At 44.2% G+C, this 19,362-nt stretch overlaps 1 protein-coding gene across 1 annotated transcript in view; it reads left to right on the top strand.

The window, feature by feature from the left end:
- Positions 1-741: 741 nt before the first annotated feature.
- LOC126191432 (cytoplasmic dynein 1 light intermediate chain 2) overlaps positions 742-19,362 on the top strand; it is a 99,651-nt gene continuing 81,030 nt past the window's right edge. Inside the window, exons 1-2 of the mRNA XM_049932308.1 lie at positions 742-883; positions 1,127-1,200. Coding sequence (XP_049788265.1) covers positions 801-883; positions 1,127-1,200 — 157 coding nt within the window. The 5' untranslated portion in view covers positions 742-800. The remainder of the gene's footprint in view (positions 884-1,126; positions 1,201-19,362) is intronic.

Raw genomic sequence — 19,362 nt, 5'->3', positions numbered from 1 at the left:
GCTTACACAGTACATTTAAAATAATATATTATTCACAATGCTTTGCAGTACATAGCGTTTTACAACACTTAATGTTATCTATTACATAATGATTTCCAATAGGAGGGTTTAAAAATTCAATTTGGTGACATAGAATTACCTTTGGTTGTTCAGGTGTGATATAAGTTCGCTTTCTCTTGACATGCTTTATAAAATTTATCATTAACAAGGGGAAAAAATCTTTAGCTCACTGTTTACTCATATATTGTGCCAGACTATAGAATTCTTTTTTCTATTAAAACCTTTTTAGGGTTAGAAGAGAAATCTTGTCATGTCCGTATTGTAAAACGACCTTTGCACAAAAAATTATTGATAATGACATTTTACGAAGTTCAGCTCTCAGCCAGCTACTTTCTTTGTATAGAGGATCAACATCAACATTTGAAAATGAGGAATAGTACATTTCATCATCCTGCTATGTTTCCATTTCTCTTTTTGATATTTGGTCTCCCAAGACAGTAATTGCTGATGACATCATTAGCTTTTTTGTCATAATTACGTAGGCCACGAATTCACGTTACCGTTTCCCATTTTTGTCCAATATTTTCTTTCTAGATTTCGTTCCGATACAGATTTATTTAATCAGTAATCCAAATTTCGTACATTCAGTTCCAGTCCTCAGGCAGGAACTGCAGATCGGCAGTTATTCTCACCTTTTGTAGCATGTGACTCAGCTCCGCTTTTGTTGCTGGTCACGTAACAGGGAGTGGGAGAAGTGTCGTCGCTGCCAGTGTACTGTCAAAGTATCTTTGCTGTCAATCATGGCGCCGATTGGTGAGAGTGTTGAAGTGAATGGGTTTATCGTCAAAAAGAAAGAAGAAACTGACAGTGAAGAGAACTTATGGTATATAGGTTTCATTAAGTATTTGTACATCCCTACGCTTCAGATTTTCGCATAAACTATTGTTGTGTGTATCGCGTGGTGTTCTTCTGCTGCAAGCTGACAATTAACCTTGTTGATTAGTATAACATACACAAATCAATTCCAAATTTCTTCCCAGCAGCACGTAGACGGTTTATACGTGTATTTATTTGATGATACTTGAAAAGGAATGTTTGTTCTAAGTGTATATTACTGTGCTTGTAGGTCTGCGATACTAGCCGAAGTTCAAACGAGAGGAAACACCAAACTCCCCTCCTGTAAATCAGTTTTGGTACTTGGTAAGTTTCATGGCAACGTTTGGCTTTGTTTATATACTGTGTTTGGCATATATCCTTAAACACGTTTGTTAGTTACATAGTGAAGCATTGTGAACCACTGTCAAGAACTACAGAGCCCAATAAGACACCTACATGTTTGATTGTTGGAATTACGAATATTCACGTAAGGGATGAGACTCATGTACTGTAACTTCCTACTGTAGATAATGTTTGAAAGAAGTAAATATGGTTGTCAGTGACGTGGTTGTGCAGCTCTGAATTGCGTTGATAAATTACGATGTGTTTATTGATGCAATCACATTTCGTTGTAGATGACAGTATTTGATGGGAGGTCTTGATTGATTCATGTGGCATGATCTTGGAGTTTGATGGCATTATGCCAGAACAGGGAAACTTGGATTTGAACAGTTATCCATAAAACTTTATATTTTGAAATATACATTGTGTAAAGTAGGGGGATTTGTATTGCCAGAAGTTAACTGGTAGTATCACTATAATATTTCCTGGAGTAGTGTTGTTGCAGGTATTAACTATCAGCTCAAGTTCAGGTAAATAATCTATTAGCTTAAGTTCTTATCTAACTATAGCTTTCAGCATGACTACTTCCAGCACTTTTATTTCTGTATTTAGTGTGTTTCTTTGTTTCTGTTATGAGATTCTATCACGTTTTTTTGGATGGATCAAACTTTTAGATTATCAGAGACAAAAACTGCAGAACTGCTTATGAAGTGTACATAAGTAATAGCACTAAATATATATGAAATTTGTAATTTGTCAAAGGGACTTGGGAGACACACACACACACACGCCATATTAAAATAACAAAGTTGTATGGTATCCTATTAAACTTTTAGGGTATTTTGTGTGTGACTACGCTGTTCAGCTATTGTTAATGATCATAACCTTACATAACATATTCATGAGTTAGTCAGTAGTCAGAAATAAGTTATACATCATAGGAAAGATTGTTTCTTTTGTTTATAATCAAAATGTTAAGAAAATTTAAGTGTGAAATGGGTAGCAAACAGTGTTATAATTTACAACAATGGAAATTAATGGATGGAATAATATGTAAAATAAAGGAAAGGCAAACACTTGCCTATAGCTGACCGATCTGTGATGCACAGAAACACTTGACAGAATACAATATTTACACTATCTTTTGAGCTGTTGCTCCTTCTTTAGCAAAAGTTCACACATACACCCAAATGCTCATACTGGTGGCCACAGTGAGAGTGACTGTTGATTATTGATAGCAGTTGCCTGATTAGGTGGAGGTGGAGATGGGGTAGAGGAGGATATGTGAGGGGGAGGTGGTAATGGGACGGTGTGAAGCAGGTCTTTCAGTAGACGAATCAGTGACTGCACAACAAGATGAGGAGAGTTCACAGTGCAGAGCATGTAGATTGTGGGGAAGGGGGGGGGGGGGAAGAGATGGGAGGATAGGAGAGAAAGATGGAGATAGGGAGGGAAAGAGAGGAAGCGATAGGAGGAGAAATAGGGATAGGAGGACACAGTACACAATCTGAATGTAGGAGGTGGTATGGGGACAGATTAGAGAAGGGAAAAGGTAAGGTGAAGAAATGGCAAACAGATCAGTTGAGGTTTAGGCTAGGAGGATTGCAAGAGTGCAAGTCATGCTGGAGCAACAATTCCAACCTACTTAGTTGAGAGAGATTTTGCTTAAATGGAGTATCCAAAAGCAGCTGTTGAAGCCATTAGTGTTTGGTGAGCAACATGTTCAGCGAATAGTCAGGTTTGCATTTTGCCACAGTTAGGTGGTGACCATTCATGTGAATAGATAGTTACGTGTCATGCCCACATAGTGCTGCACAGTAATTGCAGCATAGCTTATATGTCACATGGCTGCTTTCGTATGTGACCCTGCATTTTATAGGGTACAAAATGCATGTGACTATACTGCAGTTGGTGTTGGTCAGGGGGTGTATGAGACACGTCTTACACCTGGATAAATCATAACAGAATGATCCATGGAGTGCAGAATTGGGAGCAGGATTGGAATAGGGATGAACAAGGATATTCTATATGTTGGGTAAATGGCAGAACAGTACTTTGGGTTATGTGGGGGACTTTGGGTAGGATATCTCTTACCTCACAGCATAAGACATAATCAAAGCCTAAGTGAAGGATATGGTTGAGCTTTTCAAGGCTAGGGTGCTAGTGTGTGATTAAAGTAGTGCTGTTTGATGGCTGCTTTACTGTTGTGAGAGGAGGAGATTGTATCGGAGACCTGTTTGGATGAGCTGGATAGGATAGTGTTTCCCAGTAAAGACTCTGGTCAGGTTATCAGTGTATTTCTACAGCTCTTGCTGTGAAGTGATTTTGAGATTAGATATTGAGGTTATGGAGGAAAAAGCAAAGGTTGGTCCTGCCATGAGGTGAAAATGTCATCAATGAATCTGAACCAGACAAGGGTTGTTTAGGTGTTGACTGGATAGGTAGGATTCCTCCTGATGGCCCATAACTAAATTGGCATAGGATGATGCCACACAAGTATTTGTTTATTGATTTGGCATTTGAAAGTGAAATAATTGAGTCAGGATTGGTTGGCTAGGAGGAGTAGGAAAGAGGTGGTGGACTTGGCAGTAGGACACTTGGAAAGGTATTATCTTATAGCCATGTTTGCATATAAGGACATCAGATCCACAGTGGACAACAAGGAATGTGGAAGTAATGGGACAGGAACTGTGGAAAGGCATTGAAGGAAGTTAGTGTTGTCTTGAATGCAGGTTGGGAGATTACGAGCAATAGTTAGGAGATATTGGTCAACAAAGGCAGAGTTTCATTCTGTGAGAGCATTGTGTCCAGCTGCAATAGGGTGACTGTCAGGTAGACCTATGGGGTTGGGCCTGGGGAGTAGGTAAAAGGTAGGATTGCATGGGGGGAATTGTTAGTGGGATAAAAGAAATGGATTCAGATCTCTGTTTTGGAATGGACCTGAGGCCTTGAGCTGCTGGAGGTCCTGTTGGCTTCTGAGATGGCATGACTGGCTGTAAGGTTTTTATGCAGATGTGTTCGAAAGTTCATGGAGACTCTCAGCCACATTGTCAGTACAGCTTGTAGCCATTGTGATTGAGCTTTTATCTGTGGGAACAGTAAAGTTGGGGTTGGTTTTTGGGTTGCGGATAGATCTGAGTTCCATAGGACTGATGTGGGACCCAGCAGAGAGGGATTTAGGGAAAGTAAGTGAGGCCAGGTTAGAAGGTAGAATTCCAGAAAGGTTTACATGCCAAAAATTCTCTTCCTTACAGCCTCACCACCCATGGATGCCTTATCAGCAGTGGAAAGCAGGCACTGTCAAAATATACTGTTGTTGTTGTTGTTGTGGTCTTCAGTCCTGAGACTGGTTTGATGTAGCTCTCCATGCTACTCTATCCTGTGCAAGCTTCTTCATCTCCCAGTATCTACTGCAACCTACATCCTTCTGAATCTGCTTAGTGTATTCATCTCTTGGTCTCCCTCTACGAGTTTTACCCTCCACACTGCCCTCCAATGCTAAATTTGTGATCCCTTGATGCCTCAAAACATGTCCTACCAACCGATCCCTTCTTCTAGTCAAGTTGTGCCACAAACTTCTCTTCTCCCCAATCCTATTCAATACCTCCTCATTAGTTACGTGATCTACCCACCTTATCTTCAGCATTCTTCTGTAGCACCACATTTCGAAAGCTTCTATTCTCTTCTTGTCCAAACTAGTTATCGTCCATGTTTCACTTCCATACATGGCTACACTCCATACAAATACTTTCAGAAATGACTTCCTGACACTTAAATCTATACTCGATGTTAACAAACATCCTCTTCTTGAGAAACGCTTTCCTTGTCATTGCCAATCTACATTTTATATCCTCTCTACTTCGACCATCATCGGTTATTTTACTCCCTAAATAGCAAAACTCCTTTACTACTTTAAGTGTCTCATTTCCTAATCTAATTCCCTCAGCATCACCCGACTTAATTTGACTACATTCCATTATCCTCGTTTTGCTTTTGTTGATGTTCATCTTATATCCTCCTTTCAAGACACTGTCCATTGCGTTCAACTGCTCTTCCAAGTCCTTTGCTGTCTCTGACAGAATTCCAATGTCATCAGCGAACCTCAAAGTTTTTATTTCTTCATGGATTTTAATTCCTACTCCAAATTTTTCTTTTGTTTCCTTTACTGCTTGCTCAATATACAGATTGAATAACATCGGGGAGAGGCTACAACCCTGTCTTACTCCTTTCCCAACCACTGCTTCCCTTTCATGCCCCTCTACTCTTATAACTGCCATCTGGTTTCTGTACAAACTGTAAATAGCCTTTCGCTCCCTGTATTTTACCCCTGCCACCTTCAGAATTTGAAAAAGAGTATTCCAGTTAACATTGTCAAAAGCTTTCTCTAAGTCTACAAATGCTAGAAACGTAGGTTTGCCTTTTCTTAATCTTTCTTCTAAGATAAGTCGTAAGGTCAGTATTGCCTCACGTGTTCCAACATTTCTACGGAATCCAAACTGATCTTCCCCGAGGTCGGCTTCTACCAGTTTTTCCATTCGTCTGTAAAGAATTCGCGTTAGTATTTTGCAGCTGTGACTTATTAAACTGATAGTTCGGTAATTTTCACATCTGTCAACACCTGCTTTCTTTGGGATTGGAATTATTATATTCTTCTTGAAGTCTGAGGGTATTTCGCCTGTCTCATACATCGTGCTCACCAGATGGTAGAGTTTTGTCATGACTGGCTCTCCCGAGGCCATCAGTAGTTCAAATGGAATGTTGTGTACTCCCGGGGCCTTGTTTCGACTCAGGTCTTTCAGTGCTCTGTCAAACTCTTCACGCAGTATCTTATCTCCCATTTCGTCTTCATCTACATCCTCTTCCATTTCCATAATATTGTCCTCAAGTACATCGCCCTTGTATAAACCCTCTATATAGTCCTTCCACCTTTTTGCCTTCCCTTCTTTGCTTAGAACTGGGTTGCCATCTGAGCTCTTGATATTCATACAAGTGGTTCTCTTCTCTCCAAAGGTCTATTCAATTTTCCTGTAGGCAGTATCTATCTTACCCCTAGTGAGACAAGCCTCCACATCCTTACATTTGTCCTCTAGCCATCCCTGCTTAGCCATTTTGCACTTCCTGTCGATATCATTTTTGAGACGTTTGTATTCCTTTTTGCCTGCTTCATTTACTGCATTTTATATTTTCTCCTTTCATCAATTAAATTCAATATTTCTTCTGTTACCCAAGGATTTCTATTAGCCCTCGTCTTTTTACCTACTTGATCCTCTGCTGCCTTCACTACTTCATCCCTCAGAGCTACCCATTCTTCTTCTACTGTACTTCTTTCCCCCATTCCTGTCAATTGTTCCCTTATGCTCTCCCTGAAACTCTCTACACCCTCTGGTTTTTTTAGTTTATCCAGGTCCCATCTCCTTAAATTCCCACCTTTTTGCAGTTTCTTCAGTTTCAATCTGCAGTTCATAACACAATAGATTGTGGTCAGAATCTACATCTGCCCCAGGAAATGTCTTACAATTTAAAACCTGGTTCCTAAATCTCTGTCTTACCATTATATAATCTGATACCTTTTAGTATCTCCAGGATTCTTCCGGGTATGCAACCTTCTTTTATGATTCTTGAACCAAGTGTTGGCTATGATTAAGTTATGCTCTGTGCAAAATTCTACAAGGCGGCTTCCTCTTTCATTCCTTGCCCCCAATCCATATTCATCTACTATGTTTCCTTCTCTCCCTTTTCCTACTGACGAATTCCAGTCACCCATGACTATTAAATTTTCGTCTCCCTTCACTACCTGAATAATTTATTTCTTTTATCTCGTCATACATTTCATCTATTTCTTCATCATCTGCAGAGGTAGTTGGCATATAAACTTGTACTACTGTAGTAGGCGTGGGCTTCGTGTCTATCTTGGCCACAATAATGCGTTCACTATGCTGTTTGTAGTAGCTAACCCGCACTCCTATTTTTTTTATTCATTATTAAACCTACTCCTGCATTACCCCTATTTGAGATTTGTATTTATAACCCTGTAATCACATGACCAAAAGTCTTGTTCCTCCTGCCACCAAACTTCACTAATTCCCACTATATCTAACTTTAACCTATCCATTTCCCTTTTTAAATTTTCTAACCTACCTGCCCGATTAAGGGATCTGACATTCCACGCTCCGATCCGTAGAACGCCAGTTTCCTTTCTCCTGATAATGACCACCCCAGGGGGTTCACAACTCTTTTGTGGACACGTGCGTAGCGAGCACGGGACCCCGAGCTAATGTGGCCCTTCTTCCTTTCCGGGCTGCATACCTTCCCTTTCCTCATCCTTCCCCCTCCCCCATCTTCGCCCCCCCTCACCTCTTGCTCTTTCCTTCCCTTTCTCCCCCTCTGGGAGTATGGTTTGTGCCTACGTCCGGAGACGGATGCTCTAAACTGTTACAAATTCCTTGCTTTGTATACTTGCAAGTCTTCATCCTTCCTCTGTCCTTCTCTTTTCCTTCCCGCTTCTCTCTGCACTTTTCTCCGCTGCGGCGTTTGAGACCCCTCTTCTTTCCTTTCCCTTTCTCTTTTTTCCTCCCTGTGCGTGTCTGAAGGCCGACCCACGCACTTCCATGTGTAGCCGGTGACGGGGTAACGCGTAATTCCCCGCCCTGGGTAGACAGGTAGGACACGTACGTACCCCTGGTAACGGCCAGGCCCAGGGAGGGGTGATTACCTGAGCTGATACCTTCCGAAAGAGCCGATTGGTCCCTCCGTCCGTTTGTCGGGAGGTGTGACCTGAGGTGTGAACAATCACCTAAGGCGGGAGTGCCCTCAGTGAGGGCCCCCACAAGGGAGGAGCGCGCCATCGGAGACACTGGTAATCATGGGGGATTCTTCCGCAATGGTTTCCTCACCTTCCACTACGTCTTCCACAAATGTAAGTTCACTGAGTCTCAGCCACAGACAGTTCTTCCATCGTTGCCACAGTTCTTTGTTGTTTCTCAGTCACGACTTCTCCACGGTCAACCCTTTCATTATTCAGAAAGGTGTCGATGCAATTGCAGGTCCTGTAAAGTCTTGTTCCAGATTACGGAATGGCACCCTGTTGTTAGAAACAGTCAGTGCCCTCCAGGCACAAAAATTGCTGCGTACTTCTCTGCTCCACACCTTCCCTGTCCGGGTGGAACCGCACCGTACCTTAAATTCCTCGCGTGGAGTCGTTTATACACGCTCCCTCGATGGATTGTCTGACGAAGTAATTCAGCACAACCTGTCTGACCAGGGCATAACGGCTGTTCATAGAGTTATGAAAAGTGTTGACACGAACATCATTCCAACCCGCACTGTCTTCTTGACATTAGACAAAGTTCAACTCCCATCGAAAATCAAAGCAGGCTATGAGATAATTTCCGTTCGCCCTTATGTCCCAAACCCTACGCGTTGCTATCGGTGTCAGCGGTTCAATCACACCAGCCAGTCCTGTTCCAATCCGGCCAAATGTGTTACATGTGGCAAGGATGCCCATGAGGGTGCTTGTCCACCTCCATCCCCTCGCTGCATCAACTGTATGGGTGACCACGCTGCTTCCTCTCGCGATTGCCCCGTTTTTAAGGATGAAAAGCTCGTCCGGGAAATCAGAGTGAAGGAAAAGGTGTCGACCTTTGCTGCTCGAAAATTATTCGCCAGTCGCCAGCCCACCGTGCCTCAGACAGGAAAATACAGCACTGTCCTTGCTTCTCCTCGGCCAACAAAGGAGGCGGCCACGCAGTCTTGCGACCTCACCTTCAGTGCCACGGTCGTCAGATCGGCCAGCGCAAAGATCGCCCGTTCAACCTCACCACTTTCGCCTGCCCACTCTATGGCTAACCCTTCATCGGGTTCTGCTAAATCTCGAGCCCAAAAGTCAGACACCAAGCCTTCCAAAAAAGAGCATACTCGTGACAAGTTTTTACGTACCGCAACTTCACAACCATCGGTTCTCCCTTCATCTAAACATCATACTTCTAAGAAGGCTACAAAGAAACCCAGTTCCTCTCCTTCTCCGCCAAGGCGTGTCCCATCTACAGCACCACCTGGCGGAAATCGCCCTCGGCCGTCTTCTGTGTCGCCGAGGCGCACTGCTGGTGGCCGGTCAACTGGCCGATCGCTGGTGGCAGGAGCTGCTCCTGACCAACCTATGGATCAGGATCTTCTGCCTTCGGCTGAATGCCATTCCATGCTGTCGGTCGCTAGCTCCGAGCAGTCTTTGAGTTGACAGCAACTTTGGTCACATTCCTCCATTTTCTGTTCACCCCATGTCCATTATCTACTGGAATATCCGCGGCATTCGAGCCAATAGGGATGAATTGTCGATCCTCTTACGATCCTACTCGCCGGTCATCTTCTGTCTTCAGGAAACAAAGCTGCGTCCCCATGACCGCTTTGTTCTCCCCCATTTTCAGTCCCTCTGATTTGATCTCCCCTCTGTTGAAGGCACTCAAGCCCATGGAAGGCTCATGATTCTTCTCCATGAAACTCTCCATTATCACCCAATCCACTTAAACACTTCCTTCCAAGCTGTCGCCGTCCGTCTTTCCCTTTCCGGATACACGTTCTCTCTTTGTACTGTATACATTCCATCGTCCACACCAATGGCACAAGCTGATCTCCTTGATCTTCTTGGTCAGCTTCCACCCCCCTATTTGCTGGTTGGGGACTTCAATGCCCACCACCCGCTTTGGGGATCTCCACATCCTTGTCCACGTGGCTCACTATTGCTAGACGTCTTCCACCAAGCGGGTCTAGTTTGCCTCAACGCTGGGATCCCTACATTTTTATCTGCCTCCACGACAAATTTATCTCATTTGGACCTTGCGGTCGGTACTGTTCCGCTAGCTCGGCGCTTTGAATGGTTCCCCCTTGATGATACACACTCAAGTGACCACTTTCCATGTGTCCTTAGACTGCAGCCTCAACTGCCATACATGCGCCCGTGACAATGGAAGTTTGCCCAAGCTGATTGGACACTTTTTTCGTCTCTAGCGACATTCGATGACCGTCACTTTCCCAGCGTCGACGATGAGGTCACACATATTACCGATGTTATTCTTACGGCTGCGGAACATTCAATACCACGCACCTCCGAATTGCCCCGGCGCCCCCCAGTTCCTTGGTGGAACGAGGCATGCCGTGATGCAATACGTGAGCGGCGACGTGCTCTCCGCGTTTTCCGCCACCATCCTACTTTGGCCAACTGTATCCGCTATAAGCAGTTCCGTGCGCGATGCCGTCGCGTCATCCGCGATAACAAGAAGGCAAGCTGGAAATTCTTTATTAGCTCATTTAACACCTTCACTCCCTCCTCGGAAGTTTGGAGTCGGCGTCGACGGTTCTCAGGCGCGCCTAGTTTCTCCCCGGTCTCTGGGCTCATTGTCGCGCATGATACATTCGTGAACCCCGTTGCAATTTCTAACTCGTTGGGTCAGCAATTTTCTGAGATTTCGAGCTCTTCCAATTACCCGCCAGCGTTTCTCCCGAAGAAACGTGCAGCGGAAGTGCGACCTCTTGCTTTCTCCTCTCAAAATCGCGAAAGCTATAATACTGTTTTCTCCATGCGGGAACTCCAACATGCACTCTCTTCTTCTCGCTCCTCCGCTCCAGGACCGGATGGTATCCACGTCCAAATGTTGCTGCATTTATCAACCCATAGTCTGCATTACCTCCTTCGCCTTTATAATCGAATTTGGACCGACAGTACTTTTCCCAGACGATGGCGGGAAGCTATTCTCGTTCCCGTTCCGAAACCTGGAAAGGACAAACATCTCCCCTCTTGCTATCGCCCCATTTCTCTCACGAGTAGTGTCTGTAAGGTTATGGAGCATATGGTGAATTACCGTCTAGCGTGGTGGCTGGAGTCCCGCAGTCTTTTAACACCTGCCCAATGCGGATTCCGAAAGCATCGTTCTGCCGTTGACCATCTTGTTGCTCTCTCCACTTATATCATGAACAATTTTCTCCGGAAACGCCAAACAGTAGCAATATTTTTTGATCTGGAGAGAGCATACGATACCTGTTGGAGGACGGGCATCCTCCGCACACTGTTCTCTTGGGGCTTTCGAGGTCGGCTGCCCCTTTTTCTTCGCGAATTTATGGCAGAGTGCACATTTAGGGTGCCGGTGAACACTACTCTCTCCCGTACTTTCTCCCAAGAAAACGGGGTACCCCAGGGCTCCGTGCTGAGTGTTGTACTGTTTGCCATTGCCATCAATCCAATTATGGATTGTCTCCTTCCTGATGTCTCGGGCTCCCTCTTTGTGGATGATTTTGCGATCTACTACAGCTCTCAACGGACCAGCCTTCTTGAACGACGTCTTCAAGGATGTCTCGATCGCCTCCACTCTTGGAGCATCGAAACCGGCTTCCGTTTCTCTCCCAGTAAGACCGTTTGTGTTAATTTTTGGCGACGTAAGGAGTTTCTTCCGCCCTCCATACATCTACGTCCTGTCAACCTTCCGTTTTCAGACGACGCCTTAATTCTTGGGTCTTATGTTTGACAGAAAACTGTGCTGGTCCTCCCACGTTTCCTATCTTTCGGCTCGCTGTCTGCGATCCCTTAATACCCTCCGAGTCCTGAATGGTACCTCCTGGGCATCGGACCGAGTGGTCCTTCTCCGCCTCTATCGCGCCTTAGTGCACTCAAAATTGGATTATGGAAGCCTAGTCTACTCCTCTGCTCGGCCGTCTATTCTTCGGCGTCTCGACTCTATCCACCACCGTGGATTACGTTTAGTGTCTGGAGCTTTTTACACTAGCCCTGTGGAAAGCCTTTATGCTGAGACTGCTGAACCTATGCTGTCCAATCGGCGAGCAGTCCTTGTGAGTCGTTATGCTAGCCATCTGTCTTCCATGCCTGCAAATCCAGCCCATGACCTTTTTTTCGACGCCTCCTTTGATGTAGGGTATGCAGGCCGCTCGTCTTCCCTACTACCCCCGGGAGTCCGCTTCCGTCAACTGCTCCATTCTCTTTCCTTCCACTTTCCTAAAACCTTCTTGACAACTTGGGGTACAGCACTGCCTTGGCTCTGTCCCCGGATCTGCCTGCTCCGTGAAATTTGTCAATTTCCCAAGGATGGTACCCCTACACTTGTTTACAGTTGGGCATTTGCTGCTCTATGTGCACAAATGACGGACGCCACATTTATTTACACAGACGGCTCGAAAACATCGTTAGGTGTAGGGAGTGCCTATATTGTTGGCGACACCCCAAATCACTTTCGGCTTCCCGACCAGTGTTCGGTTTATACTGCGGAGCTTTACGCTGTTCTCCAGGCTGTCCACTACATCCGCCGCCATCAGCGGATACAGTACGTAATCTGCTCAGATTCTCTCAGCTCTCTCCTCAGTCTCCAAGCTCTTTACCCTGTGCACCCTCTGGTCCACCGGATTCAGGACTGTCTGCGCTTGCTCCACCTGGGGGGCGTCTCGGTGGCGTTCCTCTGGCTCCCGGGACACGTTGGTATCTGTGGAAATGAGGCGGCCGATATTGCAGCCAAGGCTGCAGTCTCTCTTCTTCGGCGAGCTATTCCATCGATTCCTTTCGCCGATCTCCGGAGCATTTTATGTCGTCGTGTTGTTCATTTATGGCATGCGCATTGGTCATCACTTCCCCATAATAAATTGCGGGAAGTGAAAGCTCTCCCTTGTGCTTGGACCTCTTCCTCCCGAACGCGTCGTCGGGAGGAGGTAATTTTAACTAGACTCCGGATAGGGCACTGTATTTGTAGCCATCGACATCTTTTAAGCGGCGATCCTCCCCCACTCTGTCCCCACTGCTCTCAGCTGTAGACGGTAAGACACCTTTTAATTGAATGCCCCTATTTTAATCCGTTACGCTCCCATCTACAGCTATCGCCTGCTCTATTGTCGATTTTAGCAGATGACACGCGCTTAGCCGACCGCGTTCTCCAGTTATTAGTGCCAGTGAAATGACGTCAGTCATTTGAAGCTATTTTTGGGGACAACCAACCCCTTTCTATAGTGGATTTTTACGCCCTCCTCCTGCTTTTAGTTTCTCCAATTTTATGACTTTGTTCCCATTGCTGCAGGTTTTCAATTTCGTTTTTTTTTTTACTGTTTCCTAAGTCACGGGGTGGGCGCTAATGACCATAGCAGTTTTGCGCCCTAAAACCAAAACATATATATATATATATATATATCTCCTGATAACGACGTCCTCCTGAGTAGTCCACGCCCGGAGATCCGAATGGGGGACTATTTTACCTTTGGAATATTTTACCCAAGAGGACGCCATCATCATTTAATCATACAGTAGAGCTGCATGTCCTCGGGAAAAATTACGGCTGTAGTTTCCCCTTGCTTTCAGCCGTTCGCAGTACCAGCACAGCAAGGCCGTTTTGGTTAATGTTACAAGGCCAGATCAGTCAATCATCCAGACTGTTCCCCTGCAACTACTGAAAAGGCTGCTGCCCCTCTTCAGGAACCACATGTTTGTCTGGCCTCTCAACAGATACCCCTCCGTTGTGGTTGCACCTACGGTACGGCCATCTGTATCGCTGAGGCACGCAAGCCTCCCCACCAACGGCAAGGTCCATGGTTCATGGGGGGAAACATACTGTAACCTTACCAAAACCTTTATTGGGAGACAGTAGCATATCCAGCTCATCCACAGACAGACTTCTTGTGCCATCTCCTCCTCCTGATACCAGTAAACCAGTTAATCAGCCACTACCATTGTTTCTCTGATCACACACTATCACCCTAGCCTTGAAGAGCCCAACCACTTCTTTCACCAGGGCTTTGGATACTCCCTTCCAGCACTAGTTTCTCTGAAAAGCACAGTCAGGAATTCTGCCTCTAGCATAACCTGTGCTCTCACAAGAAGTCTCCTGGCCAAACCGTTTGATAGGAGGTTTTCCACTTCCTGTTAATTTTTCCTGTTGTATTCTGTCCCCACCCTCCTTCATCCAGATTGTGTCTGCTTCCCCTCCCAGTCTTCCTCCCTAACCTACCTATGTGGGCATCTCTCTCTCTCTCTCTCTCTCTCTCTCTCTCTCTCTTTTCTTTCTACTCTTCTTACCCCAGTTTTCACCCCACTCCCTTTGTCTTCCCATCCTTTCTTCTTCCCCGTCTCTCCTTTCCTCCCATCCCTTCCTTTCCATCCCCTGTAGTTTGTCTGTCTACCTCTTATATGCTCTACTCTCTGAACTTTTACCGAGCGAGGTGGCGCAGTGGTTAGCACACTGGACTCGCATTCGGGAGGACGACGGTTCAATCCCGTCTCCGGCCATCCTGATTTAGGTTTTCCGTGATTTCCCTAAATCGCTTCAGGCAAATGCCGGGATGGTTCCTTTGAAAGGGCGCGGCAGATTTCCTTCCCTCACCCGAGCTTGCGCTCCGTATCTATTGACCTCGTTGTCGACGGGACGTTAAACACTAATATCCTCCTCCTCCTCTCTGAACTTTTGTCTTGTTGTGCAGCCACTGATTCATCTGTCAAAAGACCTTGCTCTCCCCTTCCTGTTCCTCCCTCCTTGCCTCTTGCATCCTTCCCTACCCCTCCACCCCCTTCCTCTATCTGCCCAGGCAACTGCTACTGATGATTGATGGTCAGCCTTGCCTCGGCCAGCATTTGGGTGTTTTATTGTGTGTGAATGTGTGTACTTTTGGAATAGAAAGAGAGCGAGCTGGAAAGCTAGTGAAAATACTGTATTCTGTTTAGTGTTTGTATGTGCTCCAAATTTTTTAGTTTACTATTTCTGGTGCATTTGTTCACACTTTAACATTATTGCATCAATTTAAAGGGTGCCACATTCTATCCTAGAGATAGGTATACCCATGTTCGCCAGCTGTCTGTCTTAGGTTGCATCAAAATATATCCAGCTAATCTCAACTCTTCTGCCCACTACCTTGCCCCCACACCCTAAAGCAAGGGCTCAGAAAAATTATCCTTTTAAGAAGGGCGGGACGATCTGAAGAGGGGTCTGTTTATCCAACAATAATATCACTAAATAGTACCCATAGTGATCATTGTGGAGGTGCCACAGCCAAACTATCTTTACAGTTAGTGTCAGCTAGAGGTTGCTTTTTAGCTAGACCTACTTACTGCTAAGTCCATTTCCCCAGCTTCTTACCTTATGTGGCGTTGAATGTAGTAGTAGACTCTTGTTCATGGGTACCTGACTAAACAGTGCCTTATTACTGGGTGACTAAACCTAAGTGTACGAGATGGCCGGATCCATCTCTCTGAAACTTGAGTCTCTGTGTCTGGTTTTCAAGATTTCAACCCTGCTAGACCAAAGGATGTATATTAAGAGCTCGGGTGGCAAGCCAGTACTAAGCAAAACACAGAAGATTGATTCGTGGAAGGAATGTATAAAATGTCTATAGAAGGGAAATAAACAAAAAGTCAAGGGAAGAGGAAATAGATGAAGATAAAATGGTTGATATGAAACTGTGAGAAGAATTTCAAAGATCCAAAGTAAAGATCCTTGTAATAAACGAAATTCACTTAGATTTATTGAGATTTTTGGGAGAGCCAGCCATGAGTAAATTATTCCACCTAATGTGTAAGGTACTAGACTGGTGAAATACTCTTAGAATTTAAGAACAATGTAATAATCACAATTACATGGTGGGCATGTAAATATTACTGAATCAGAAGTGTAAGTAATTGTTGCAATATTCTCATTTGAATTATATACAGAACAGTGGCAAAAGTGGTAGATTACCTGGAGTAAAGTCAGTTTGGGTTCCAGAGAAATGTAGGTAAACTTAAGATCAATATTGACCCTATAACTTATCGTAGAAGGTAGGTGGAAGAAAGATAAAATTGTGTATATAAAGCATTTCCAGACTTCGAGAAAGCTTTTGGTGATGTTAACTAGAATATACCCTTTAAAATTCTGAATGTAGCAGGGATAAAATAAAAGTAATGAAAGGTTATCTAAAATTTCTCAGAAACCGAGGCAAAGGACATGAAAGGGAGCAGTAGGTTAGAAGGGAGTGAGACAAGATTTGTAGTATCCCCTCATGATATTCAAACTATACACTGAGCAACCAGTAAAGGAAAATTTGGAGAAGGAATTAAAATTCAGAGAGAAGCAAAAATATAAAACTTTGTTTGCCGATGGCACTGTAATTCTGAGAGATGGCAAAGGTGTTGAAAGATCAGTTGACTGGAATAGATAGTCTTCCCTTTGCAATAGTATCATCCTCCAATCCTTAAGTCAGGCCAAATGCAATCTATGCTGGCAGCCATCAACCGATCAGCATGAACTGCTTGAAGGGATAGTTGCCTGCAGATTATGCTGGGCTCTCAAATATTGGTGTCTTGTGTCACTCTGTCTGTGGTTTTTGGGAGCAACAAACCATAATTGACTGTGTGGTTAGGTTGGAAACTGCAATCCAACAGGTTTTTTTCTAAATACCAACACCCATTGCAGTCTTTTTTTGACCTTCATAAGAAGTATAACACTGCTAGGCACTATCACATTTTACTGATCCTCCAGTACTGATGGTTTCAATGCTCTTTACTGACTTTTATTCAGCAGTTTTCATCCTTCTAGTTTTCCAGGTTAGAGTTGGTACTTCATTCAGCTCCCCATGGGCCCAAGAGAACAGTGTACTACAGAGCTCTCCTTGCTGAGTGTCACTCACTCCCTCATCGCCATAAATTGACTAATGACCTTCGTGGGGTGGCTGGTCACTGCTGTATATCGATGTTTTTTACATGTGATACAGTTCTCACTCGGAAGCATTGACCAAATGCCAGTTACAAGTGGCAGTCCGAAGAGACATTGTTTGGACCATCTCCCGTGGTTTCCAGTTATCTCCTGCCACAATGCGGTCGTGAATTTCTGTCGTCTTGCCACACTCCATCCTGACTCGGAACTCTACTTGGCCACCTAGCACTTGGATGTTGTCACATTCCAATGTTTTTGACCTCCTCTTTCATAAAGAGCTTACTTTGCTGCCCCATATTCATAAGTAAAGGCTTCTTCGGTGTGTGGATCGTGCTACTCTTCTGTTTTTATGGCATCCTTCTTTTGTCCTGACTGGACAGTGGTTGCCAAGTTTATGGCTCTGTGACCCAATCAATCATCATAGTGCTTGACCTATTTGTGGCACCTTCTGGACTAGTCCCATAGACAAGTCACCTTGCTGAAGTGGAAATCTTCCCTCTTCAGCTCCAACGGTACCAGCTGTTGCTCATTTATGCAGTCACCATCCAACAATTCCATCATCATGCAGCTTATTACGTTCTTTTTGCTTTCAAGGGACATTGTTCCCTGACTCCTGCTCTCGGGTGGAATTACCATTTGGAAAGCAACTGTCAGCTCTCTGCCAGGACGTCCACCTAACCTTAGCATGTACTTCTCTTGTTTTCCTGCACCCCTTGCAGAGAATGAAATGGCTGATCATTTGGCTAAAGTATTGATTATTTGCACCAAATCCGCTTTGACAATCGCCGGTGCCGATTTGCGGGTGCAAATAAGGACTTTGTTCACTTGGAGATGGAGCAACATGTGACAGTCTAAGACTTGCTGCATGATGCTCCTCCTTCCTTTCCTCCTGGAAAGAATGTACCCTCCTAGCTGCTTTCACATTGCCCATTCTAGATTAACCCATAGTTTTATTTTATGTTACAAGACACCCCTGCATTGTGGTTGTCAAGCTGTGCATGCATTAGCTCATATCTTAGTGGAATGCTGCCTCCTCCTGGATTTCCATGCTAAGCATGGCCTTCTGAAGTCCTTGCGTAATATTGGCTGACAATTTATGTGCAATTGAACTGACTGTTTTTTTGTGTGAAAAGGGTGTTTATTCTCAGCTATAATGTTTTACTCTAGCTTTGGGGTTGTTTAGGTTGGGCATCTCCCACTAAATGGTGGGAAGTGAGTCAGTTTCTTTCCTCAGTGCATATTTGTCCTGGTTTTGAAAAGATACTCACAGGGGACTGTCATAGCTGGGGTACATATTTCCAGAACCAGTTGGTATAGTTTTGGCTACAGCAATTTTCTGGTTTACCAGCAGGTAAAGGAATTGCTGTTTCTAGACAAATATGCCCCAGATAAATATTTGTCTATTTCAATAATCATTACATATGACTTCCTTGGAAAAGAGAACACTCTCCAGACAACTGTTAATATTTTATGCACAGCCGCAAAGGAATATAACCTGTTTAAATCTTCAAGGAAAACAGAAGTTATGTCTTTCAGTGGCCAGAAGCCAATTCCCAGCAAAATAATACTAAATTATCAGAAAATTGAAAACAAACTCATTCAACTCTGGGAAAGTATCGCGTCTTTCATGACAGAAATGGACATACAAAAAGAAGTAGAAAGATTTAATTACATTGACAGGAAAACGCATAGAACCTTCAGAACTAAAGTAAGAAGAAATGTACCCAAACTCTACAAAATGAAGTCAGAATCATCTATGACATTTGGAAATAAGTGTGGACTGTAAAAAAGAAAAAAAAAAGACAGAAATGAATAAAGAACACAAGCATCTGCTCATTTTTCACTCCCTGTTCTTCCCTGATGACAACATTCATCTTCCTGTTAGAGAGTATGGCAAAATGCAGACTTCATCATCCAGTTGCTGAATATGCTGCATGCCACAACCAGATACCTTCAGCAACTGTTACACTATGCGAGCCATTTGGATACTCCCTTTCAACCCTAGCTTCTCTGAACTGCACAGCTGGGAATTCTCTCTAGCATAACCTGTGCTCTCGCAATTCTCCAGGCCAAACCCTCTGCTAACCTGTTTCTCACCTCCTGTTAATTTTTCTTCTGTCCTCGCCACTCCTACACCCAGATTGTGTACCGCTTCTCCTGCCAGTCTTTCTCCCTCATCTCATGTGGGAGGATGTAACATGCAAATGTGTAATATACACAGATAAAAGATGATGTATATACTGGTCCACTCCATTTACTTCTATGTAAATTATTTCACATCTCTGACATCAATATTAGGGTGGGGGTGCATTTGAAAGTAACTGTTGTATGTTTTTCTTGAATAATGTGAAAAATGTGGTCTTCTGTGAAAGTGTCCCAGTACAAAATTAAACTACATTAAATTTCCTATAAAAAAGTTTCTACTCATTTTTTCTCTAGGACTAATAGTTTGCACAGACAGGGCAAGAGAATATTGAAAATCTTG

Source organism: Schistocerca cancellata, chromosome 6 (genome assembly GCF_023864275.1).
Source record: "Schistocerca cancellata isolate TAMUIC-IGC-003103 chromosome 6, iqSchCanc2.1, whole genome shotgun sequence".
In the NCBI taxonomy this organism is placed as follows: Eukaryota; Metazoa; Arthropoda; class Insecta; order Orthoptera; family Acrididae; genus Schistocerca; species Schistocerca cancellata.
This window is presented reverse-complemented; position numbering and strand designations above follow the sequence as displayed.